General features: G+C 34.1%; 2 protein-coding genes across 6 annotated transcripts in view; one reads left to right on the top strand and one right to left on the bottom strand.

Annotated features, from left to right (window-relative positions):
- LOC105709990 (COP9 signalosome complex subunit 2) overlaps nt 1-26351 on the top strand; it is a 425050-nt gene that overhangs the window by 116356 nt on the left and 282343 nt on the right. The gene's annotated exons all lie outside the window — the stretch shown is intronic.
- The window catches only part of FGF7 (fibroblast growth factor 7), a 62470-nt gene that overhangs the window by 7454 nt on the left and 28665 nt on the right, over nt 1-26351 (bottom strand). Inside the window, exon 2 of one of the 2 annotated variants that reach the window (XM_012442181.3) lies at nt 7244-7298. The exons of the other annotated variant lie outside the window; for it this stretch is intronic. Within the exon in view, the coding sequence (XP_012297604.1) occupies nt 7244-7286 (43 nt within the window). The 5' untranslated portion in view covers nt 7287-7298. The remainder of the gene's footprint in view (nt 1-7243; nt 7299-26351) is intronic. 2 annotated transcript variants of the gene reach the window in all.

The raw sequence follows: 26351 nt of genomic DNA, 5'->3' as shown, positions 1-26351 counted from the left end.
AACATATGGGATTTATTATTAATTACTATTAAAAATGTCTTTGGTAATAGATGAAGAGCTGCTTACCCAATGGGTAACTTCTTTTTGTGAAATATGGACAGTAAGGAGGAGTAAGGTCATAATAAAAACACACTCTGGCAATTGTAGGATACAAATACTCGATATACAGACCACTGTTTCACTTGTAAGTCAACAGTATCTCTTAGGTGTTTGGGAATGGAAAATAACAGCCAGTAATATTTTAGAAACGTGAACTGATTACTTTAATTATGATGTCATCAACATATCTGGATATTAATAAATATATACAGAAAATCAGTTAGTATTTTCTCTTTCCACAGAAAAAGAAAATGAGTGATACCCAGCAGTATATGCTAATTGCAAAACAAACAAACAAACAAACAAAAAAACCAGGAAAATAAATAGGAATTCAGAAGAAAGAAGTGTTATCCTAGGTAGTCAAGGGAGGATTTGAGGAATAGGTAGAGCTTGAATTAGATCTTGATGTATGAATAGAGCTGATGTAGGTAGAAAGTATGGAAACATGCTAATCGAGAAATTAAAGTACTATGTGCAAGGCCATAGAAGCAAAGATTCAAAAGTCATGTTCAGAAGATTGAAACTAGAGCTGTATGTCTGGAACAGGAAGTGTAACAAAAGAGTGAAAGAGTGGAAAAAGAGTTAGGGCCAAATTGTGGATGGTCTTGAATGCCAATTTAAGGAACTTGAACTTTTATTTGTAGACAATGGAGAATCATTAAAGTTTTGAAGTATGAAAAATGTCAGTATAAAAATTGTGTTTTAGGGAAATGAACTGAATGAGAAGAATAAGAGGAGGAAATGCCTGGAACTGTGTAAGCCCAGCTTTCTTTCTATGCAAATGTAACCAGTTGGTTTTCCTGCTGACCTGTAAAGGGTTATTAATGTTATTTTTTAAATGTTAAAAAATACATGTTTTCGAAGTGCCTCGGTTCAGATTTCTAATGCGGGAAATTTCAGTAGTTATAACCCACATAAACAAAAGCTCTTTGTTGCCTTCAATTTTTAAGAAAGTGAAGTAGTCCCAAGACTAAAAAGTTTGAAAACAAGTTTCCTAAATTAGTTCCATTTCTCTTAGTCTGTTTTTTCTCAGTTTGACTGTCTGTTGTAAATTGTACCTTTGTATTTGTGTGATGAATATCTTTGACTAATTTATGACTCTCTTTAGACATAGGTTTATAAATAGAAATTCCATGGCATATGCATATAGAAATAGCGAATGTACTCCAAAATGTCTGGAGAATTTTTTAATGATATTTTAAACTATCAAGTTGCAAACTGTAATTAAATTATGTAAGTAAATAGTGAATCCTGTAAAACATTCATGTTTGATCAAGCTGGTTATTCATTTAATGTTAGCATGGCTTTAACATCCTAATACTATTAACATAATAAGGCTAAGATACGTATTTATATTGTTATGATTTTTGTACACTGACACAGTTACCAGGATAGTAAAAAATTTTTCTGATTAAGGGCCGTATTTTTGACATATTAAAACCCTGTATCTCAGTGTTATATTTTTGACATATCCTGCATGTAATTGTGCCAATTATTAAATATATTTGTGTGCATTTGCTATTGTAAATTCAAAGAATTGCCTTTAAAAAGTGGTTAACTCTTGATTCTATCTCCTTTTGCCCTCTGGAACATCTTCAGTCCCTCTCTTCCTTGTCTGTTGATTACAGGAATCTCTTCCAAATTTTTCTCCCAATCAGGGTTGTTTTAAGATTTGTAGATTCTAGGTACTGTTATTTTGTGATACCACCCTAAACAGATTAAACATTAAAATACATCTATATTGCTCAATAGATAAAATATTTAATAATTTTTTAAACTTTTATATAATTTTTTTGAAATTATTTGTCCTAAAGTAACTCACTGAATTTAGCTGTACATTGTTTTTCTTTTCTTTTCTTTTTTTTTTTTTTTTGGAGGTAGCGTCTTGGTCTGTCACCCAGGCTGGAGTGTAGTGGTACGCTCGGCCTACTGAAACCTCCGCCTCCCAGGTTCAAGAAATTCTCGTTCCTCAGCCTCTTGAGTAGCTGTAATTACAGGCGTGTGCCACCATGACTGCCTAATTTTTGTATTTTTAGTAGAGACGGAGTCTCACCATGTTGTCCAGGCTGGTCTCAAACTCCTGACCTCAAAGTGATCTATCTGCCTTGGCCTCCCAAACTGTTGGGATTGCAAGCATGAGCCACCACACCCACCCCAGCTGTAAATTTTCTGCAAATTGTGTACATTCTTGGGAATTCTTACAAAGTGAAAAAAGTATCAGATTGTTTTTAGATGTTATTAAAAAATTAATAAATTTAATAAAATTAGTGTAATATTGTGTTTGTTAAATATCTGCTAATCTGTATATTTTATTTTCAAATTTTACTGTCACTATCTTAATATTAAAGTTTAAATAGATTTGCAAGCCTTTGAAATTTTCACAGGCTCCCAGCTCTGTGCCTATGAGCCAAATGAATAAAATATCCCTGCTCTTAACTCTGAAATCTTTTCAAAGGACTACACTGGTTCCTTTTCTCTAGCACCAACTTTCCTGAACATATAGCCAGAAGCTGCTCATTTTTCTTCAATTTAACTTTTGCATCCTACCATTAATCTCTTTATTGGCGTTCTCTCTTCAAGCTCATGAATAAACTCCTAATTGCCAAATCCAAGAGTTTTTTCAATAAATCTTTCTTTTATGCATTCTTTGGTTCGCTTGAGATTTCTTACTCTATTCCTAATTCTCATGTTTCACTAATTGTGCACTACCGGAGTGCAGGGTGAAAAAATTAATCAAACTGATCAATTTTTGTGTAGCCAATTCTATAGATCTTTTGTGATCATTTATTATATTGTATCTGTGCTTAAAAGTATGTTTTCCATATCATTGTCTGAAATATGGTTTATTCTAACTTTTATAGTTTGATTTTTAAATATAAATTCAAATTATCTTAAATTTATCTAGAATTAATTCTGAGATATGGTATGAGATGATATTCTAAACCAGCAGTCAGGGGACGGGGAGTGGAAGGGGAAGTTCAGGAAGAAACTCTTCCACTTCAGATTGACAGGCATTTGTGAGATTTTCATAAGGAGCACACAACCTAGATCCGTGGCATATACAGTTCACGATAGGGTTCGTGCTCGATTCCAGTGCCACAGCTGATCTGACAGGAGGTGGTAATGCTTACTCACCCACCACTCACCTCCTGCTTTGCGGCCTAGTTCCTAACAGGCCACAGACCAGTACCGTTCTACAACCCAGGGGTTGGGAGCTCCTGCCCTAAACTGATACATACTTTCTTCAAATAGCTATCTGGTTTTTTCAATATTCAATTATTTATTGAACATTCTAGTCCTTTTTTTACTGATGCCTCAATTTCACCTTTTATTGGCTGTTTTGTCCCATTGATTTACCTGTCAGCTGTATACCCTTATTAATTTATTGTGGGTTACCATTTTTCAAATGGTTCATTACATTTACAGGTAGCTCTGATTGTGTTACTAATTATATGTGAATATATCCTCTGAAGTTATGCAGAATAAATCAATACTATTTCCACATAACAGCCATTGAAAGAGGTGAAGATGTTGATTATGCTTCCCATCATCCATAGTTTCTTTGGCCGTTTCTCATACGATATGAATTCCAGACTCTTTACTAGCTACACTATTTACTTAAAATAAGTATCTCAGCAAGAACTGGACTGATATAGATAGTCTAAGGCAGAATATTATTCATTATTTTCCCTAATGTAGACCATAAACGTATTTTACAGTTATATAATCTCATCATCTCCTTAAAAATATTTTTAAGCCTGTCATTATTTTGGAGTTTGAATATCAAAAATAAATTTTGTTTTAGATTAGTATATTTTTCAAGGTTATATTATGAAGTTTGTTTAAGTATATTATATATACAAATGCAAATGTCAATTGTTCCCTTTCAACAAATGATTAATGTTCTTCATTTTCCTTAAATTAATTATGTTTTTAAAAAAACCTCATGATTTTTGAACAAATAAATTTCAAAATGACCTCATATGGCATGTGTAGAATTAAAAGTAAGTTAAATAAATATATGTTGAACTATAAATGTTACAACATCAAAGGGACAAAATCTAGTTTTTGGATCTAATTATTAAAATTCTATGCTTTTAAAAAAAAACTCACTTATTTTTACAATTTCTTTCGTTTCTAAGTGTTGAAATAAGAGAAATTATTTTATTCTTCTATTTGCAAATAGTGCTCCATAAATAAAATATCACAGGTGTAGAGAGTCATTATACTCCCCCAAAACGTGAGACCAACTCCAATATGATTGTCACAATATTTTCTGTAGCATACAAAGTTATTTAACAAGTACTTATTGAGAGTTTATTGCCAGACCCATTTTTGGCACTAGGACTGTACTGATCTGAAGAAAATTATTTAAAAGTTAACTGTAAATTGTCAAATATAAATCAATTTAAAAAATAAAAGTGAATTTTGGAGTAATTTTAGGCTTCTAATAACTGATATTTAACTCAATTATTCTTTATACTTTCTATTGTTAACCAATGGTTTATTAAAGTTATAAATTTAGCAGCATGACAATGAATGAATCTATTTATTTAATAGTGAACGTCATCCTGACTTCATTAGATGAGGAAGGGGTGAGTTAACTAAATTGTGAGTAAATCTGTCTCATCTCTCTAAATTCCAGGCATTCATATTTGATATGTTTGTGGAGGCACTCAAACCATTCTTTTCTAAGTTGAAAAAATATAAAATTGATTTTTAAAAATATATAAGTTAAAAAAAGATAATAGTATGCCTTTAGTTAAATTAATCCCCCAAGTACCTTTGGAAACATTTGGGTGGTCCATGTACAATTGCTTAAGAAATGGTGAGTTTTAATTTAGCCACTTCAATTCTGTTTATAATTTGGCATGGAATAAATCATAAATAACTGATACATGATCATATTAAAATTTACGATACCCCAAAATTAGCCATTCCTTTCTATTATTTGTCATTGGCAAATTTGGGAAATGTCTTCATCTATAATGTCATGTAACTTTTCCGTCTACTATTTGTCATTGCATCTGTGCTTTTTTCTACCCATTTGAAGTTACACGTTTTGATTTTGGCCCTTTTCTTATGAGGCATAATGAGCTTTTATTCTCTTTTTGTTTTATCTCTGCCCCTTAAATCTTGAAGCTTATGACAGTACAATGTCATTCATTATGATGTTCATTCCTTCAGTCATATGTAGGCATTTTTCTCCCCAGCTTTCTGAGAAAACACTCTTAATTGTTCCCCAACTTTCATTCTCTCCTTCTTCCATGGCAGTAGAATTTTTAGCTGAGTGAAGAAAATAAACTTTACCTTTCCCAGTCTTCTTTGCAGCTTAGTGCAGCCACGTGACCGAGTTTTAGCTGATGTGATTTAACTAAAGTGTCCTATGGCAGCTTTCAGAAATCTTCCATAAAAGGTAGCCAGCAGAAGCCTTTTGTACCCACTTTTAATCCCTTTATTCCATCTTCCTGCTGGAATTTGGATTCCACCATGGGTTATGAGAACAAACAGATTGTGGAACACTGAGCTAAATGGACCTGGAAACTCCCAGATGTTTTTGTGGAGCAGAGTTCTCACTCCTCCAGACATTTATTGCATGGAGAAATAAACAATTTTTTGAGCCAAACTGAATCTTAACTAATGTACCCCAATTTCATTTTGCTTCAAATGCATTCTTCATAAAATGTACATAAAACTCCAGGAGCCCATTTTTTCAGTTATTCTAAGCCAACAGCCAGAAAGACAAGTCTTGTTTTCAACACTGTTGTTAATGGCCAGGTGTCTACTTTCATAGCTTTTTTTTTTTTTTTTTTTTTTTTAACTTCTAAAGTCATGAGATAAACCTAGAAGAAAAAATGAAAACAACACCTGTGCTGTCATGTCTTTCATTTTCATATCCAGAGCTTCACTGTCATGAGGGATTCCAAGTTTCTTCTGGTGCTGTCTTTTATTCCTACATGTGTCAGCATTTATTTAGCTTGATAAATCTTTTCTGGCTGCCCTTTACATCTTTATACATGTGTCAAGAAGACCACAGCTCCACTATCAACAAACTGTGTCAAACCTGTGTTCAGTTGCTTACTAGCCAAGAAATTACCTAATGTCAGCCAGCTTTTCTGAGTACTCATTATTGTTACGTATAGCATGAGATGCTGTTACCACTCTCAAAAAGACCAGATTCACCATTCTTGGTTAGAAAATCAACTTTTCATTTTTGAATAAAACAAGTTACTGATCACTTAACTATGTTCAGTACTCTGCATATCTGTTATCTTTCTTCTATATATGAATTCATTACATTTGCCATATTCTCTTTTTTTCTTTTCTTTTCTTTTTTTTTTTTTTTTTTTGAGGTAGAGTCTTGCTCTGTTGCCCAGGCTGCAGTGCAGTGGCACCATCTAGGCACAGTACGACCTCCACCTCCCAGGGTCAAGCAGTTCTCCTCCCTCAGTCTCCCAAGTAGCTGGAATTACAGGGATACGCCACCGCACCCAGCTAATTTTTCTATTTTTAGTAGAGAAGGGGTTTCACCTAAGCCAGGATGGTCTCGAACTCCTGACCTCAGGTGATCCACCCACCTTGGCCTCCCAAAGTGCTATGTGATTACAGGCACAAGCCACCGCAGTCGGCCTTACATTTGCCATATTCTTAATAATAGTTTCGATTCCCTATCCTCTTTAGATTTTTTCTTCTTGATTTCCTTTCTGAATTAGTTTTTCTACTCCCTCTAAAAATACTTATCTTTTCTAATAAGCTGTAACATAGAAAAGAGTATCAACAAGCCGTTTCACTTTTACATCTAGTCAAGAAAAACAGTTTATATTACACATGACTGGTGACTATCTCAGATACAACATGTGGAACAAACACAAAAAACATGTTCTAAGTGGGCTGCAGTAGTTCCCTTGGTGTCCTTACATCCTGGAATTTCTCCCAGCAGGCTGTTGAGTTCTTGGAAGTATTTCTTTTCATTCTTTCTAGATGACACCCTTGTCACTGCATTTCTACTTCGTTGATCTTCTAGGAAGTGGTACATAATACTGGAATGTACCACCTTAATGTCAAACTTCAGCAAATATGATAGATCACAAATACTTATTATATACTTAACAGCAATGATCCAAATTATTTCTGTCACATTTACCCATTCCTCTTGCTGTGTCCATTTTTTCAACTTCCAGGCCCATTGGATGTTGAGGCTAAAGCAAAAGAAGTTAGAGAAGTCAAGTATCATTTCAAACCCAGGTCATTTTGAGAATAAGTGTATGAAAAAAGTTAAGGCAATGCTATTTTTATTGGGTAGGAGTAATAATGTGTTGGAGTTTTTATGAAGATATTAAGTTTGAAGTGATAATGGGTTTGTATATGCTGGTCCTAAATTTGACATAAGAATATCGCTTTGTGATCTAGAACTACAGTGAAATTATAGCTGTACTAGATATGTAGGATCAACAGAATTATTTATTGATAGTAAAAAAGAAATTTGCTTAGCACCAAAAAATTTCAGAAGATATCTGACTTTTAAAAATATAGTGATAATGTTAGTGTTTTAATTTTAAAAATATTTAATATATACTCAGTATGCCCAGTGTTCCCAGTGTTAAAGAATTATCAGTAGGTGTCACTTAAAGTATCCTCACATGTGATTTTTCTATCACTGCCTCTCTCTTTAATTTACAATCTATAGTAACAGTTTAGAATTCCATCATTTTCCATGCTTTGATCATAATACTGGAGTCTTCAAAAGATGGTGCAACATTAGAATGTCCCATTTTGATTACAGTTGTATGCAGGGCTTAAATTTTACCAGAGAATTAAGAAATATATTAAAGCATAGCTACCATTTCTATTTAATGCCATCCTCAAATCATTGAACTCTTAATTGTACTGGGAAGGTGAGAATTCTTTGGTTTGATGTGGATTTACAGTTTCTCAGTTCTCCTTATCACCATTTCTCATTTTGAGTTTGCTTATTATTATGACTTCTTAGAATCATAAAAAAATGAAAGATAATGATAGTATGTTTTAGCCAGTAGCTTCTCAATCACATTATTGTTATTAACAGTCACTGTTAAAGGCATAGCTTAGTTGTGACCAATACCTTGATAATGATTATTTCATTCACTGCCAACTACTAATGTAGCTGTTACAAATGAAGTCCTTGGCTACTTTTTGTCTCCCTCATAGTAAAACCAGGGAATATAAGTAAATATGTTACTGAATTGTTTCAATTCAATACTTTATTGAAGTGACACCTAATAATTTAATCCGTAAGCCACTGTTTTGGCCTTGACTACAGATAAAAGTTTTTCTTGTTCTGACTCTAAGAAAGGGAGGAAAAATTGTGCTATGAAAAGCCAAATGATTTGTTGGTCTGAGATTTTATAATGAAATAGAGATAGTGCTTATGAATCACATATAATTTATTAGAATTAAGTATAAAATATTTTGATGATAAACTAATTTTAATGCTCCATACCCTTTAAATAGAAATAAAATTTACTTTAATTTTAAGAGTATCCCTGGAAGAAACAACAGTTTTCTGTATAGACAATATTTGGTGAGATAAGTGGTATAATTATCTCTAAGAAATGTTTCTCTAAAAGAAAACATATTTGAAAGCAGAGTAATATAAGCTTTATATCAACTGTTACGGACAAATTGCTTATAAGGAAATAAATGACTGAAGTACCATTTTAAATTTATTTCAGTCTTACATATATTTTACAGATGTTTTATGAGTCATTCATTTTCTTGTAAACAACTTGTATAAGTTGCCTCCATCATGAACCAAGTCAAAAAATATATATATATTTTGTCAAAATATATATATATATATATATATATATATATAACATGTAGCTGTATTTTGTTTCAAGGCGTCAACCTGAAACACAAGCAAATGACCTTTAGTGATATATGCATGTTATTCAAAATTAACTTTTTCAATAGTGACAGTGAAATAGAAAAAGCCCAAATTATGAGCACTTAGGTTGAAATAAACTTGTTTCATCAATTAAGCAGAGTGATTGTTTAACGTGGAAGACAAACCTCTTTTGTCAGTGCTAGTGTTGGGGTAGGACCCTTATGTGGATATGCTGTGTGCATGTTGGCTTTCCTGCCTGGAGGGAATGATTCAATGCTTGAGTTAGGAAAGAAGTGAGTTCACTTTCTCCACATTTCTTTATTGACTTTCACTTTGAGGGGACAACACAAAGGACTTTGTGGAGGTAGTGACCTCCAGCAGGCTGGATATAGAACCTGCTTCCAGGTTCTTCTCTTTTCCCATGAACCCTAGAATCCACTATTGTAAGAAAACACAATGATACATATGGTTGATAATACTAATCTTGTTGTTGGATCACTTTACCCTAAGAAGGCATGCCCTGTAGCTGTTAAATAACAGGTTTAAGACAGAACCTTGGAATATACTAAAAGAAATTAGAAAACTAATCGAAGCCCGCAAGAAAGAAACACAAGTAGATAAATTATTACTGAAACCCAGAAAGTTTAATTCCTATCAAATCAGCATGAAATTCAAAACAGTTCCACATGATTGCATAATTGCTGGTTTCAAGTATAACTGAAATGTCCTGCAACAAGAGAACTTATTCCACATCATCCTCATTATTAGGGAATAAATCAAATATACCTCTTATTAATCCCATATCTATTTTATAATGATGTCAAAAACTGTTTAAATGATATGTCTGGTTAAGTAAAAATAATTATGTTATCCATTTAGGGATTTATTAAAATAAAACATTAGAAAATCTTTAGAAAGTACATCAGCATATGGTACAATGATAGCAATATTTTCTTTAGAAAGAATTTAAGTTGCAGCAGCTTGTTTCAGCAGGGTTAGAACTATAGCAGAATTTGAAGCAAACTATTTGGTTGTACAATATACAGGGTAATATTTATTTAGTAGCATATTACTGAAGAATGCCATGGAAACACCATTGAACTATATTTCACAGATTATATTTCTATACATATTTACTGATCATTTTCCTTATTATTTATGGCCTCTCAGGAATGCAAGGACCCCACCTTTCTCCTTTGGGCCAGAAAAGATATATTCCTTGGCCGGGCGCAGTGGCTCAAGCCTGTAATCCCAGCACTTTGGGAGGCTGAGGCGGGTGGATCACTAGGTCAAGAGATCGAGACCATCCTGGTCAACATGGTGAAACCCTGTCTCTACTAAAAAAATACAAAAAATTAGCTGGGCATAGTGGCGCGTGCCTGTAATCCCAGCTACTCCGGAGGCTGAGGCAGGAAAATTGCCTGAACCCAGAAGGCGGAGGTTGCGGTGAGCCGAAATCGCGCCATTGCACTCCAGCCTGTGTAAACTCCGTCTCAAAAAAAAAAAAAAAAAAATATATATATATATATATATATATATTCCTTGAATCAGAGAGGAGGAAATACTCTTTGTTTACTCTCTAATTGCTAGAGATTCTGTATTTTTATCCAGGAAGAATTATTTGTCTGATAATGTAGACTGTTTACATCTGCTAAATACAACACTTCACTATGTTTTTTTTTTTAATATGCTTCAAAAATTATCAGAATAGGTTGGATATTATAGTTCCAGAATATGTGAGAAAATATCAGATTTTTATGTGAAATGGAAATAATTGAAGCAATCTCTTCCCACCATCTAGAAAATCTCTTCCATTTTCTGGCTTTTCCTAAAGTCTGAAATATCTTCAATAGGAAACCGGATTTTCATTACATAGCATGGGAGATAAGTTTCAAAATACAAATGTCCCAGGGAGGAGTTAACATCTATGTATAAATTTATACTGTGTATAAGTTTCTGAGAGCAGAATTTGGGCTAGAAGGAAGTGATCACAAGGGCACTAAGAGTGAAATTGAGGGGAAAAATCATCATAAAAAGAAGTTACAGAAACTTTCATTAACGCTTTGGTCATAGCTACCTCTAGGAGTCACAAAGCATGTTATGCTACACTTTAATTCAGAGACACCAGCTTAGATGATAAACTACACATCCACTTTCTCCCTTTATTTTAACTACTAATATGCTCTGTGAAATTTACTATCCTGTACATATATAATGTACTCTTTCTTCCCTTCCTCTTTAACTTGTATTTAAATGTTCTGCTACCCAGGCATAAGATAATTCTAAACATTTTACTTTCAAATCATGCTGGTTATCAGCACTGAAAAATTAAAGCATGATTTAAAGTCATTTTGGTCATTGGCTTTCTTGGGACTTTTAAAGCTGATGTTCTTTGCTAGCAGTCTAAACAAGGAATTCTTATGCAAAGTAGTTATATTTTTTCACAGAAATGAAAGTGAAAGGAAGAAGAGGCAGAAATAAAAACATCTGAGTTTACTGAGGAAGATATTTCAAAGATTTAAAAAGTATTAAAGATCCCCAAGCTCTCACCAAAAACAATTCTGTTTCTTCTCTATTTTGCCAGTGTATATCCAGCAGTTCTCTTCTGTTTCCATTGCCATCACATTAGTCCAGGCCTTCATTTTCTTTTGCCTCAACTATTATTATAGTTTCTTAACTAGACCTTTGCCTCCAGCCCTTCTGACTTTAACTTTTTATATATTCATAAAATATATGTTGTAAATGTTACTCTTCTGCTCCAAAAGTTTCAGTGGTGCACTCTATTAAAAACAAAAGCAAACACTCCTATATTGCCAGTCCAAAAGCCGTCCGGCGACTAAAAAAAATTAAAATTAAAAAAAAAAAAAAAAAAAAAAAAAAAAAGCAAACCAAAACCTCTTTTTTTTTTTTACTATCCAAATCCCTCCAAAATCTGACTCCAGCCTACATAATTTTTTCCCATTTTTCTTCTACAACTTAGATCCTTTGACTTCAAACAGATTTCCTCATTGTCTTCTTCTCCCATGCAAAATGTCAGAGTCTTTACCTGCTCTGCCTACCAGTTCCTGGAATTACATAGAATTCTTTACTCAAGAATTTCCCAAATATTGCCTCATGGACTGACTGCACAGAATCACGTGACACACTCTAAAAAAGATTTTCAGATTTCCAGTTCCTTCAGAAAATATCAGAGTCAATAGTTCTGAGGTCAAGCTTGATAATTAGTATTTTAACAACTTCCACCTACCTGAGTGACACGTTTCTTTCAAAATCAAATTGAAATTCCAGTTTCTCCATGATGATTAGTAGTTTTCTCATCTGTTGTCATCTCTTTTACTGTAAGAACATACTGCTGTACTATTAATTAGCACTCACCTCTATTGTTCTCTCGTTATTTATAAATTTTGTCTATTTTTAAATCTAAGTTATAAACTATTTACAGAGACTATCTTATGTTTCTTCTAACTGCCAGTACTTGGTACAGGGATTTGGATTTGACAGACTCTCAATAAATGCTGAAATAGAGAGAGAGATACATAAACACCATAGTATGTAGTGTGGGAAATTATAAATTGGCATATGAACGTTATTATTCCAAAATTAAAGAATTAATGAGTTTTCTAATCATACTAAATGTCTGAAAAACTAAGGTTACATTGAATAACAAAAGTATTTGCTAAATTTCCTTTTCTAATTTTTATTACATTTTGGAGTTAAATAAGCCCAAAATTCCATGGTTAAATCAAACAATACTTGATCTCAGATTGTATTTTACGATGCCAACTCAAAAAGGCTGAGATAAAACAAATGTCTTTAGTTTTCTGATCGATTATAGGTCTCTCTTGTTTGGTTTTAGCTAAATCTCTTTTGAATCTATTTGTATTTTTAGCATGCAACACTCATGTTATGGGTAACAGCTTACATATATTTTCTATTTACTATGTAAGATAGCATATTTATTTATCTATCTTGTTCCTAACACATTAAGACTTTAGGAAGTAGGCTGTGGGTGATGGCTGACCCCTGTAATCCCAGCAATTTGGGAGGCTGAGGTGGGCAGATTACTTGAGCTCAGGAGTTCGAGCAGGCTGGCCAACATAGTGAAACCCATCTCTACTGAAAAAAAAAATGGGAAAGGAAAAAAGAAGAGACAGGCATGGTGGCAGGTGCCTGTAATCCCAGCTACTTGGGAGGCTGAGGCAGGAGAATCACTTGAACCTAGGAGGCAGAGGTTGCAGTGAGCTGAGATTGTGCCAGTACACTCCAGCCTGGGCAAGTGTGAGGCTCCATCTCAAAAAATAAGAGTAAAATTAAGAATTACATGCTAGTTCTAATATTTCATGAGTTAAACAAGCCTCTGTTCCTATCCATATTGTTATGATTTTATATACACAGTCGATTTTAATGTTCACCTTAATAAACATTCATTATTCTAGATGAGAGCCAAAATGTTTTTTAGGTATGTCATGTATGTCTTCATCATTCATTCATTCATTCTAATTGCAGGATGCTTCCATTGTACTGTATAGTTCTTATTAATGCTAAGCAAGGAGTATAGCATCTGTCTTCCAGATGTAGATATACCATACTGTTTACACAGAGATATTATATGTTCTGTTTTGTATCTTACATTCTTCCTGATAATGCCCATTACTTTATTGGACATTTGGGACCACTGCACATTAAGATAATATTTTAAGGAAACATCTAAAATGATTTATTGGTGTCATTTTTGCAAGGAAATTATTATGCCGTGATGTTTATCTTGTAAATATAATTTAAATTGTATTATGAAATTTAATACATTAAAAGTCATCTGCCAGTTTTCTGCCTACCTACATGTAAATGCTCTGTCTTCCAACGTTTTATCTTCATTAGCTTAGTTTATGAATTTAGAGATGTTAGCCTAATCTACAAACTTGGAATTTTCACTACACATACTTACTTTTAGATCATTTATAAAAATGTCAACTAAGTTGGATCATTTGACTGATCTCTGAGGACTCTCACTGTTAACACATCTTTATTTAAAATATTAATTCAAACTAATTCCTTTTTTGTTTCTCTTTGAAGAACCAGTGATTCTCAGTAGTGATAGACTAGGGGTAGGGGGCAGAAAACATCCTTCTGGAGAAAAGTGTCAGAGTCACTGCTTTTAAATCTACACATACGCTGTGGAGATTCTGATTATCCACCCTCCCTACACCCTCATCTGGAAAATCCATCCCTTGCCTAACCCATCCCTCATGAGGCTTATCGTAGTAGTTAGCCAGTGAAACTAATAGAATTGTTATCCATACAGCAGGTGTTTGGGGGTGGAAAAAAATCACAACTTATTCAAAGCCAGGTTTTAAAAAGTGTCTCACCTCTGCCAATGAAAAAGATCAACTTTATTTTAGGATAGTAATAGTAATGCTAAAACAACAAACAAAAACCTTGTTTGTTGACCCACATCAAATCAGTTCGAAGTAGTCTAAAAAATGATATTTATGTGCTTATTTTCTCAAGGAGCATTAGCAAATACTTACAATTTTCCCCTTACAGAAACTTCCTTGCCTTTTCTCAGAATCTATTCCATAAACATTATAACTAATTTGTAGCAGCATAGTAGTGAAATAGAAAAAAAAATCAGATAAATGGAATTGTATGAGAAAGGCACAGAAGCTTAAAACACTGTGGCATTTAGGGGTTAATTTGGTTTGCTTGCAACATTTACACAGTGAACTTCCAGAAAAAGAAATAAGAAATATACGCAGATCTAGACCATTAAGAACTTATGCAGCTAGTTGAGTTTTGATTTTGTTTTCTTTCTTTTTTTTTTTTTTTTTTTTTGAGGTGGAATCTCTCTGTGTCGCCCAGACCGGAGTGCAGTGGCACAATCTTGACTCACTGCAACCTCCACCTTCTGGGTTCCAGTGATTCTCCTGCCTCAGCCTCGCGAGTAGCTGGGATTACAGGCACCTGCTACCGTGACCAGCTAATTTTTGTATTTTTAGTAGAGACAGGGTTTCACCATGTTGGCCAGACTGGTCTTCAACCCCTGACTTCAGGTGATCCACCCACCTTAGCCTCCCACAATGCTGGGATTATAGGCGTGAGCCACTGTGCCTGGCCAAATTTGAATTTTTATTCTGTAGGGGATGGTAAGCCACTGAAAAGTTTAGAAAAATGCTTTTAGCAGCAGTGTGGGAGATGAATTGGCAAGAGGCAAGACCAATAAAGAGATTGTGGTACTGGTCTAAGCGGGAGCTGATGGAGGCCTATTCCAGGGGATTGGGAGGGAGTGAACTTGTTTCCGCAAACAAGTTATATTTGCATAAATGGTTCATATAGATCCTGAATCTATTTTGAGTGATTTAAGACACAACCTCTCAAAAGACCTCAAAGTATTATTAATATTTAGAGAATCTGATAATGTGATATTTATCATGGCACGGTTCCATTCTGCCAAAATTGAATGTATAAAGTGCTAAATTAGGACCTAGAGAATAAAATGTACTTATTTATTTTGAATGTAATATCAAGTTTATAATCTATCAATACTCTTTTAGGATATAGTCATCCTTTTAATACATGCCAAAGTCTTCACTAGTCTGAGCTGCTTTCATAATCTGATAAATCATTTATTAGCTTTCAAAGTTGCATTTTAACTTAATTGGAAGTAAAATTAATTTAATAGGAGAAAGAGGAAAAGCAGTCATAGAATCTGTGAGCAACAGTGAGTTAGCTTTCCTCTTCTTGGTAAGAGTCACTGTAACCTACCCTTACCTCCCTATCTTATGCTTTCCAGTTATGTGCCATGGAAAGTGGATCATGCACAATGAATCAAGAGACACAAAGTTAAAATAGAATCAGGAGAAACTTATTAACAAATTTTATCAGAAAGTATATTTGTCCATGCTGGAAAAGAGAATATGAGACTGGACTAAAAATATTTCTGAACTAAGGCTGGCTTTCTAGTGAGCACAAGGGGAAAAAGGGCTGTGATTAAGAAATATCATCTGAAAACATCTAAATTTAGTAAATATATGTTAGGAGCTTACTATTCACCTGGCAAAGTACATTTTTAGGAATTATTTTCTGCAAGATATTTTAAATGATGGATCATTTTCAGTGCATTCATATGTGATTAAAGTGCAAAAAGGCAATAAGCAATCTTTTTTTTTTTAATCCCAGATCCTCCTTAAGTCATCCCAGATCCTCACACATTTCTCCTTTCCTCATGCTTTCACTCTACCTTTAAATACAATTTTTTGTTTGTTTTTTTGAGGTGGAGTCTCGCTCTGTCCCCAGGCTGAACTGCAGTAGTGCTATCTCAGCTGACTGCAACTGCCACCTCCTGGGTTCATGCGATTTCTGGCTAATTTTTGTATTTTTAGTAGAGATGGGATTTTGCCACGTTGGCCAGGCTGGTCTCGAACTCCTGACCTCAAGTCATCTGCCTGCCTCGGCCTCCCAAAGTGCTAGGATTATAGGCGTAGCCACCACACCTGGCTCAATAATCAGTCTTAAAGCTACGTTTATTAGATAAATCAGGATACCCTAGTAACCATATATAGATAGTGAGCTCCCAGTTGTTTTATTTGAAATTAATACACTAACTAGCGTAAGAAAATTCAACTTGAATTTCACATGGTATTCCTTTAAGTTTTAATGGAGTATAAAACTTTTTCCTCAAAAAAATCAGGATTGCTCTTACTCTTTTTGATGCTTTGACAATGTACATATTGTACCTGCACTATCTGAATACGTAGTGTACAACTTTTTCTAGCCAGTATCTGCAGGGATTAACTTAATATGCCTAAATTAAACAGAAGTATGTGGCTCTTTTACAGAGATAGATAAGACATGTAGCAATAAGTAGGAGAAGTGTAGAGCATGAAATATGCAGTTTCTCAAATTAGCTAAAGTCTTCATTGAAAAATAGACGTGATGTCAGATAAAACACTCCTCTTTTTATAGCTTTGTTAATGGCCAAAGAATATGTGTATTTAATGTTTTTCAAATCTACATAAAATGAATCAAAGTTATTGACTATATACCTACTCAGTATCTAACATTGTCCGTGGATTTGTACAGGGAACACAAAAAAATAAGTTGTTAGCTCTTTATCTTTGAGGAATGAATTGCCTTTTAAAATAATTAGACCTGCCATTAGCCTAAATGACAAGGAAGACTCTAAGTGGCAAAGTAGTAAGGAAGAGAAAGGATCTGTGTCGCTAGTCCAGTCGAGAAGGACTTCTACAGATAGGAAGAAAAGGTCCAACAGGATGGAAGAGATATTTGTGTCAGGAAGAAACAGACTAGAAGGAAGTAGACTAAGAAAAATGGCAGAGATGGGGTAAAGGGTAGTATTTTCAGAGGAGGGCTGGCCCCACAAGATGAATATCACTCATTTTTTATGATCTATATGGATTCCAGCTATCAACACTGGGCTTTGACATAGTGGAATTTGGCTTGGGCAGTATTCCATTGAAAAAAAATTAAAAACAAACCAAACACATTCTGAAAAAGACAAAACAAAACATAAACAAACAAACAACACTCTTATTTAATATTTGCCTCACACACAAAGCTTTGCCTGTAATATGTCTCTTTATTACAGGCAAAAATTTACAGAGCAGAAAATCATATTGCCAAAACAAAGAAGCTACACAGTTTTTACAAGTGCCAGAGGGGTTTTGGATTGTTTAATCATTATATACATGACTGGTATCAAGAGTCCTATTTTTTTTCAGACTATAATGAATACAATATGTGTGGGTTAAAATATTTGTTTTATGACTTGGCTCTTGCTAGAACATTTTTGGGATTGGCTAGTACTCCCACTTCGAATATTTGGTAATGATTGCCTGAACTGTGAAGAAATGTCAAAATATAAGTAGTAAAAACATAGTCCTTGCAAAAGAATCCTGGTACTACAGATTTAGAATTTGAGCTAATTTGAGCACATGCACTCAGACTTTGCAGTGGAGTCAGAGATATGTAGACATCCACTATGCAACTAAAACGCTTAAGTAAATTATATATGTCATTCCACTAAAATCAAACTTCACCTTCCATTAGCATGACTATATGTTTGTCTCAACATATTGTTATCTGTGATTGGATCAGTAATTATGTGCTATGTAAGTAATTGTGCAGTTTACTTCTAGGGGCACTGAGTTTTTTGGACTTTTTTTTAAGGCTTCAGAAGTAACTTTAATAGGTACTGGGAAACGTAATATCACTTTTCTTCCTCTGTTGGGGCTTGTCTTTTCCATACCTGATGCTCTGGCTTGACATTCCTTGCACAGATTGTTAACAGTGCTAACAAAAACATGAAGTCTGTTGTTGGTAGAGACAAGCCAGGCAGTGGTGAGGTATGGTATCAAGGGAAAAAAGTGATAGCTGAGGAAATTTCATCTACAGGCAGTGTGTGGGTGGATAAATATTTAAGAACAGACTCTCCAAAAGAAAAGAAAAGGCTCTAATGTGTAGCATTTGCCTATTTACATTGTGTAAATACCTCCACCGTGGCCAGTTTTATGCCCATGTCAAGCTACAAACATGGTGTTGGTAAGAGATGAATGTGGAGTTAGAAAGAGATGGACACAGGAACCAGGATAAGCCATCTTTGGCACACCACCAGCTATGAGTCTCAAGCACAGCTTATGTCATGAACTACAACCTGGTTTTGACCCTTGAAAATATGTAAAATCATTTGTGAAAGCATAATAGTGTAGAGCACTATAGGAATACTAGTTATAATTATTTCTCAAACTCTATGAATTTACATAAAAGCAGTATTTACAAAATATAGAAGAGATAAAAGAAAACAAGAGTTCTTTAAGATATATTAATTAAAGATAGAGGATGGGTAAAGAAAAGCACTTAACACAATGCTAAAAAGCAGGTTCATTTGAAAAATCACTTTTCACGCTTCTATCTCAAAAAAAGAAAGAAACAGTACCGCAAGAATGTACAACACATGGACTAGAAGGTTCAGAAAATGCATGGAATCAATTTACTAATTACAGGTGTTCTGATTCTAAGAGAGTTTTTGAATTTGTTGCAGGCATCATGTGATGTGCTGCTCCTCCAGAAAGCACCTAATGCAGAGAAACTATTGGGAGCCTACTCCTCCATGTTTGAAATTAGCCAAACATATAAATCTCTCCTCCTCTGGCCAGGACAGCTGACATCTGCACACCAACTACAATGTGGTGTGAGAAACATAAACACACATTCTCTCCTGAACAAAGATTCAAACCATTTTTAAACTTTCTGGGAAACTCAGAAGATATTCAGTAATGTTTGTATTTATGTCACCAAAAAAGGAAGAGATATTAGTTGAGTATTAGTTATATGACAGTAGATTTTTTGTGTTTTTAATAGAAATTAAGGACAATCGAATGAATTGACTTATTGTTCTGAATAACAGGTCAGTATTTTTATAGGCAGTGATAATTGTTATCAACTAGCCTAGTAAAAAATAATTATAACTAAAGAGAATAGTAGATGTTGGTCAGTCTGGAAAAAAATAAACAAAATACTGGTGCAGGGGAAAAATACTTTAAATTCATCTGCGAGACTTATTTTTTGTTTATAAATTGAATTTATAGAATAAATTTCTAAAAGACAAGATTTTAGGAACTTCAAAAATATCCACAACTGTTATTAATCCTATTGCTTTTATGAAACGTTATTATGAAGTTGATTTTCAGTTTAGTTTTCTGATGTATTGCATTTATTTGTATGGAAGTCAGAAAATATGGGAACATAAAGTTCCCTCTGATTTCTATAAAGGCAAGAGCTTGGCAATGGTAAAAAGCAATTTTTAGTCATTCTGTTTGTAAGGAGTTTCTTCTAGTGAGTATTATCTTAAAATGCATAAAGTGTGTTGAATCTTAAATTGGTAAAGAGGGAACAGGAAAATCTTGGATGAAAAATAATCCAAATAAAACCAAAACCTTTAAATGAGAATTAATTAGAAACACAAGTTAACTATGCTGGAAGTGCATGTTTATGAGTTTAAATGACCTTTAAAGATGACTCGAAGCCAACTAATAGCTTATTTGTGGATTGTGACTATTTAAATGTACTATTTGGCAGGTGGGGTGGGGGTTCTTTTTCTCCAGAGTATATTAATTCAGTATACTGAATTAGTAGACATTGGAAATCTATTGTCTTTGGAACCTGAGGACCACTTCAAAAATTCTGATCTAAGATCAAATCATTAGTTTATGTTGGTAATTATAAATAGCTTCACTTATCCAACTTATCAAGCTGAAGCTCTACCTCAGCACCTTTCATTAAGTTTTCAGAGAATTTTTACATGTTTTATCTCGTTTGATCTCCCCAACAACACTCTTGCTATAAATTGAATACTGTGCTTTATGGGAAAAAACATTATCAATCAAGAAAGTGATCCCTAACGAAAGATAAGTAGCATCACTAAAGGCTTAATTGTTCTAACATTAATTAGTGGTTTACCTTGTGCTAAAATTAGCACAAAAATTATTAGATTCATTTAATTGTAAGTTTTTTATACCATTATGAACACTTTCCAAAAATATACCATTTAACTGATGACTACAAAAACTCTTATCTAATATAATGCATTAATCAATTCTCTTAATTTTAAATATACTAAATAAAGCCTCAAGACTTGTGATCTATTAACTAAGTACTGAATTAATAGACATTGGAAATCTATTGTCATTGAGACCTGGGACCACTTCAAAGATTCTGCTCTAAGATCATACTAATTTTATAGACTCTTTTTAAGTCTATACTCAAGTTTTCTCTCCTCTTGAGAAATGAAAGTAGAAAAGTTTCTGTTCTCTAAGGAATTTGATAATAGTCACTCACAAAAAAGTTATAGATTTTTAAGAAAAAGTGACTCAAGTATTTATATTTTACCAAAAAGTTCAGTCATCTTGATTTTCTCGTTTTAGTTAATGGCATCATAATTTTCCAAACCATTCAGCTTTGTAATTTGAATGCTTTTAAAAAAAAACTTATCTCTCATATCCCACATACACTTTCTATGGATTCCATCTACAGGGTAGTTTATATACTGATCTGATTTTTTTTCCCATTTCTATTACCAACACCATTGTTACTGCATGTAGAATATTATAGTATTTACTGAACTCTTTCTTTCTTGGCCTACTTTTTCCCCATTCCAATCTATCCAATAAACTGCTTCCTGCTTTCCCAAAGAAAAAACACTATTAAAAGTTTTAATAGTTCTCCACTCTTCATGAAATGAAACCCAAACGTCTTGCTGTAAATTATGGAGTCTTCCTATTTTGGCAGACATGGTGGTATAGTAGTAAAAATGATATGGCTTTGAGACATGGCTTTAAATCTAGATTCATCCACTCACTAGCTCTGTGATTTTGAGCAAAGTGACTTAACTTTTTCAATTCTGACTTCCCTTGTCTATAATATGAAGGTAACTGTATCTTTTTAAAAATTAAATTGGATTGAATTGTAATGCAGTAAACACTGTAAAAACACTTACCTATCTTTTTCTGGTCTTATTTTTCATCAGAAAAGTTGGACTGCCACGGATTCTCACAACTCTGCATCTTTTGTTTATTTGTGACTTCCCGTCACCTGTCAATACCCTGTTCATCTTTCAAAGTGAGGCTCAAGTTCCTCCCCCGATCCTTCCCCCTTTTTTCCTTTTCAGAAATTCACAAAATATAGTATCTCTCATGCTTTTTTAGAAAGAACACTTACCCTGCCTTATTTTGTAGTTACTTATTTTAGTTATCTCCCTTTCTCAAACATTTATTCCTTGAGGAGAGAAAGGCAAAGAAAAAAACGTAATTTTTAAATAGTCTTATTTATGTATATATATATATATATATATATATATATCCAGTTGAATGCTTGCCCATAGTAGAAATGCTGAGTTTATTAAATAAATGCAAATATAACATTGAGAAATTTCATTTCGAGTATGTTACCCACATAGCATTACATTTTACATTAACCCTTCTTAACCCTGTCAAGCAATTTTAATTGGCATAAATGACTTGTCATATAAGACACTGCCCAGCTGCTTTCCCTTTCCATTATTTCTTTCAACTTCTAAATATAACTCTGCACTTTGTACTTCCTTCACAAAGCATTGTATTATGATCATCAAACACATTTTGGAAACTGGGGTAATAATTCAAGTCTCAGAGGGAAATAGGATAAAAAATGAAATTCTGCAGCATTAATTCTGAAATATCTGGAAAAAGAACTGAAAGAAATCTTAATCAAATGTGTTTAACAAAATGATAATACAGAGTCTAGACTTATGCTGAACATTTTAGAATGTCTTATAAGTTAGTAAAAAGCAGAAGTGCCATCAATATGTGGTCACACTAAAGCATGTAACAGCATGTTGAGCCAGTTCATAGTTATGTTAAGTAGGTATTTTTAAAATGAAAGCTGCATATAAATACAGGTTGACCTTGATTTTTATGCTAGATGTATTCTTGACAAATATAAGCACCATACTTTGGGGATACTATGGCCACTTTGTTAACCCTGTGTATTCACCACCTAGCAGACTGCCTGACACATAGATGAACAGGAATATCACCAGATTTGAAGTGCCTGTCACATTACATGCATACAAATCACCTGAGATGCCAATTAACAACAGAGATTTTGACTCAATGGGTGAGTGTTGAGGCTTAGGTAATATGCTTTAAAACAAATAAAATAGGTGATCCTAATACAGGTGATCCCAAAACTGTACTTTAAATCATACTGCTGTATAGGGGCAATTTTCTATCCCACCTCACTAAAATCCCTGGAATTGGCTACTGGAACATAGTGAGACTGAAGGCCTGCAGAGAGTGCTTCAAGAGTATAATTATGGGGAATATCCAGATCTTGGAGATCTCTTCTAATCTTAAAGTACAGATGAGTTGAGTGGAACCAATGTTTTCTCATTAGTAGGGAGTTCCATAGCAGAACTGAATTTACTTGAGTATATGCTGATAGGTAAATATTTTCTATAAACAGAGCAGGCACTCAATAAATATTGGCTCTTATTATTACCAGGATTTTTACCTAGGGAGATATTAGTGTTTCTTCCTTTACTTTGTAAATGGTGTGTTTCTGGAATTACACTGGAAAGGGGGAAAAGAGAAGAAAATGCATAAGAGAGACCCAGTAAGTGCCCTGCTGTCTTTGAACCTCTGGAAATCCATGGTATATTTCAGGGATTCCAATGCAATTTATTTAGTCTGTATTTCTGATGATAAAATGCTAACTATATAATCTTCAATATGGCATCACTCTGTATTTCTTTTATAAAAGTATACCCCATCTATGTTATACATTAACTAGAGCTGAAGCAGAGTTTTAAACCTAAGCCTGTCTGACACATCTTTTCTGTTACACCACACTGCCTCCCCAGTCATAAAAACTTCATCATCCCTGGTCATTAGAGAAATGCAAATCAAAACTACATTGAGATACCATCTCATGCCAGTTAGAATGGCGATCATTAAAAATTCTGGAGACAACAGATGCTGGAGAGGATGTGGAGAAATAGGAACACTTTTACACTGTTGGTGGGAGTGTAAATTAGTTCAACCATTGTGGAAGACAGTGTGGCGATTCCTCAAGGACCTAGAAATAGAAATTCCATTTGACCCAGCAATCGATTACTGGGTATATATCCAAAGGATTATAAATCATTCTACTATAAGGACACATGCACACGAATGTTCATTGCAGCACTCTTTACAATAGCAAAGACCTGGAACCAACCCAAATACCCATCGATGATAGACTGGACAGGGAAAATGTGGCACATATACACCATGGAATATTATGCAGCCATCAAAAACGATGAGTTCGTGTCCTTTGTTAGGGGCATGGATGAACCTGGAAAGCATCATTCTCAACAAACTGACACAAGAACAGAAAATCAAACACCGCATGTTCTCACTCATAGGCGAGTGTTGAACAATGAGAACACATGGACACAGGGAGGGGAGCACTACACACTGGGGTCTGTTGGGGGGAAATAGGGGAGGGACAGCAGGGGGTGGGGAGGTGGGGAGAGATATCATGGGGAGAAATGCCAGATATAGGTGAAGGGGAGGAAGGCAGCAAATCACACTGCCACGTGTGTACCTATGCAACAATCTTGCATGTTCTTCACATGTACCCCAAAACCTAAAATACAATAAAAAAAGTCTAAAAAATAAATCGATATTAGAGGCAATTGGACTACAGAGTCTAGGAGACATTTACAAAATAATATAATAAATGTAAATGTTTACAATGTCAAAAAAAAACTTCTTAGAGGATTTGAGGACTCAGTTTAAGATAATATTAAAATATTCTATCACATTTTAAGTGATAGACTAGTTGGACTTCGTGACCAAAAATGGGAGCTAGAAGTGATGGAGGAATGCAAGGCTTCCATTTTGGTCAATTAAGTGATGAACTTTCAAATTTCAGATTAAACAACATATGGGCGATAATTGAAGTCATGAGTGTAGATGCAATTACCTCAGAATGTATGAGTAGAAAAATATCGTTGTTATAAGCAGAGTAACATATGGCCTGTGACAGCCATGTGGTCTACACTACACCATCCTGCATAAGAGCCACGTGCCACATGTGGCTACTGAGCACTTGCAGTGTGACTAGTTGGAACTGAGATGTGCTGTAAGGGAACAACATGCATTGGATTTTGAAGACCCTGTACAAAAAAAAAAAGAATGTAAAATAGCTCATTAATATTTTTAATACTGGACCAGGCATCGTGGCACATGCCTGTAATCTCAGCAGTTTGGGAGACTGAGGTGGGCAAATGGCTTTAGCTCAGGCATTTGAGATTGGCCTGGTAACATGGTGAAATCCCATCTTAAAAAACTAGTAATAATGAAAATATGTATGTATTTTTATACTGACTATGTGTTGAAATGATATATTACATTAAACAGAACATATGCAAATTTAAAAAAAGAAAATTACAGTTATTTTGGAGAATATAAAATGGGAACCAAACATGCTACTTCAACTTTTCATTGACCTCAATGCAATATTTTAGGATGATTATCCAAGATTGTTTATAAAAACTACATTTCCATAGTAGTAAGAGAAAGAAGAAAAGTGATTATTACATTAGCAGTATCATTTATAATTAGAGTAATTTTGTGGAATTTGGGCCCTATGGTAGGAAAACCTTTTAAAGGGATAAAATCCTGACTTTGAAATATTTAAAATATTTAAAGAAATTTTGTGGGTTTTTTTGTTTGTACCATAGTAAGCAAGGCATATAACAGCTAATGTTTACTGAGTACTTATATTGTCCTGTGCCCTGTGCTGTGATTCACTTATACAGTATTCATTATCTTAATAATCTTGTAAGCATATAAATTAGATACTATCTCAGTCACCCAATAAAGAAACCAAGATTCAGAGAGATTAAGTTATTTGCCCAGAAATAATAGAATTTCTGTCAAATCCCAGATTTGAACCCAAATTTTATTCTCTTTCCTAAAGATTGCATCCAAAAGAGCTTTCTTTAAGGTAGTTGGCTTAAGTTAAAAAAAAAAATAGTAACTTGGAGTAACTGCATAAAAATATCTATATAGATCTTTTTATGAAGAACCGGAAAATAACATCCAGTTTCTCTGGCAGCCTTTTACTTGTTAATTTGTTTGCCAAACATTTTTTTTCCACAGCAAGTATAGAAATAGATGTCAATAAAGGTTCATTTAATTTTCACAAATATGAAATAGTAAGGTAACCTGTGTTTAAAATTCTGGCTGGGGCCGAGTGCAGTGGCTCACACCTGTAATCCCAGCACTGTGGGAGGCCAAGGCAAGGGGATCACTTGAGGTCAGGAGTTCAAGACCATCCTGGCTAACATAGTAAAACCCCACTTCTACTTAAAATACAAAAATCAGCTGGGCGTAGTGGCACACACTTGTAGTCCCAGCTACTCGGGAGGCTGAGGCAGGAGAATTGCTTGAACCTAGAAGGCAGAGGTTGCAGTGATTCAAGATCGTGCCACTGCACTTCAGCCTGGGCAACAGAGCAAGACTCTGTCTCAAAAAGAAAAAAAATTCTGGTTCGTATTAAATCAAATTTTGAATTTATGTCAAGTAGTAATGTAGGATATCATATGGAGACAAAGTTTCTCAAATAGGATTGTTTTCACTAGTTATTAATCCCAGTCTCTCAAATTCTGAAAGCATCTTGAATTCTGGACTTATTAGAAGAACCACATGTAAAATTACTTCTAAGAGATTACAAAGTGGGTCTTAGTTTCTTCTCCTAGGCAAAAGATTTACTTAACCTCTCTGGATTGCTATATAAGTATTACTTTTAAAATTTACCTAACCAATACTTCTAAATAAAACTTAAG

Source organism: Aotus nancymaae, unplaced genomic scaffold (assembly GCF_030222135.1).
Source record: "Aotus nancymaae isolate 86718 unplaced genomic scaffold, 86718_ANA_hifiasm-v0.15.2.pri h1tg000062l, whole genome shotgun sequence".
Classification (NCBI taxonomy): Eukaryota; Metazoa; Chordata; class Mammalia; order Primates; family Aotidae; genus Aotus; species Aotus nancymaae.
This window is presented reverse-complemented; position numbering and strand designations above follow the sequence as displayed.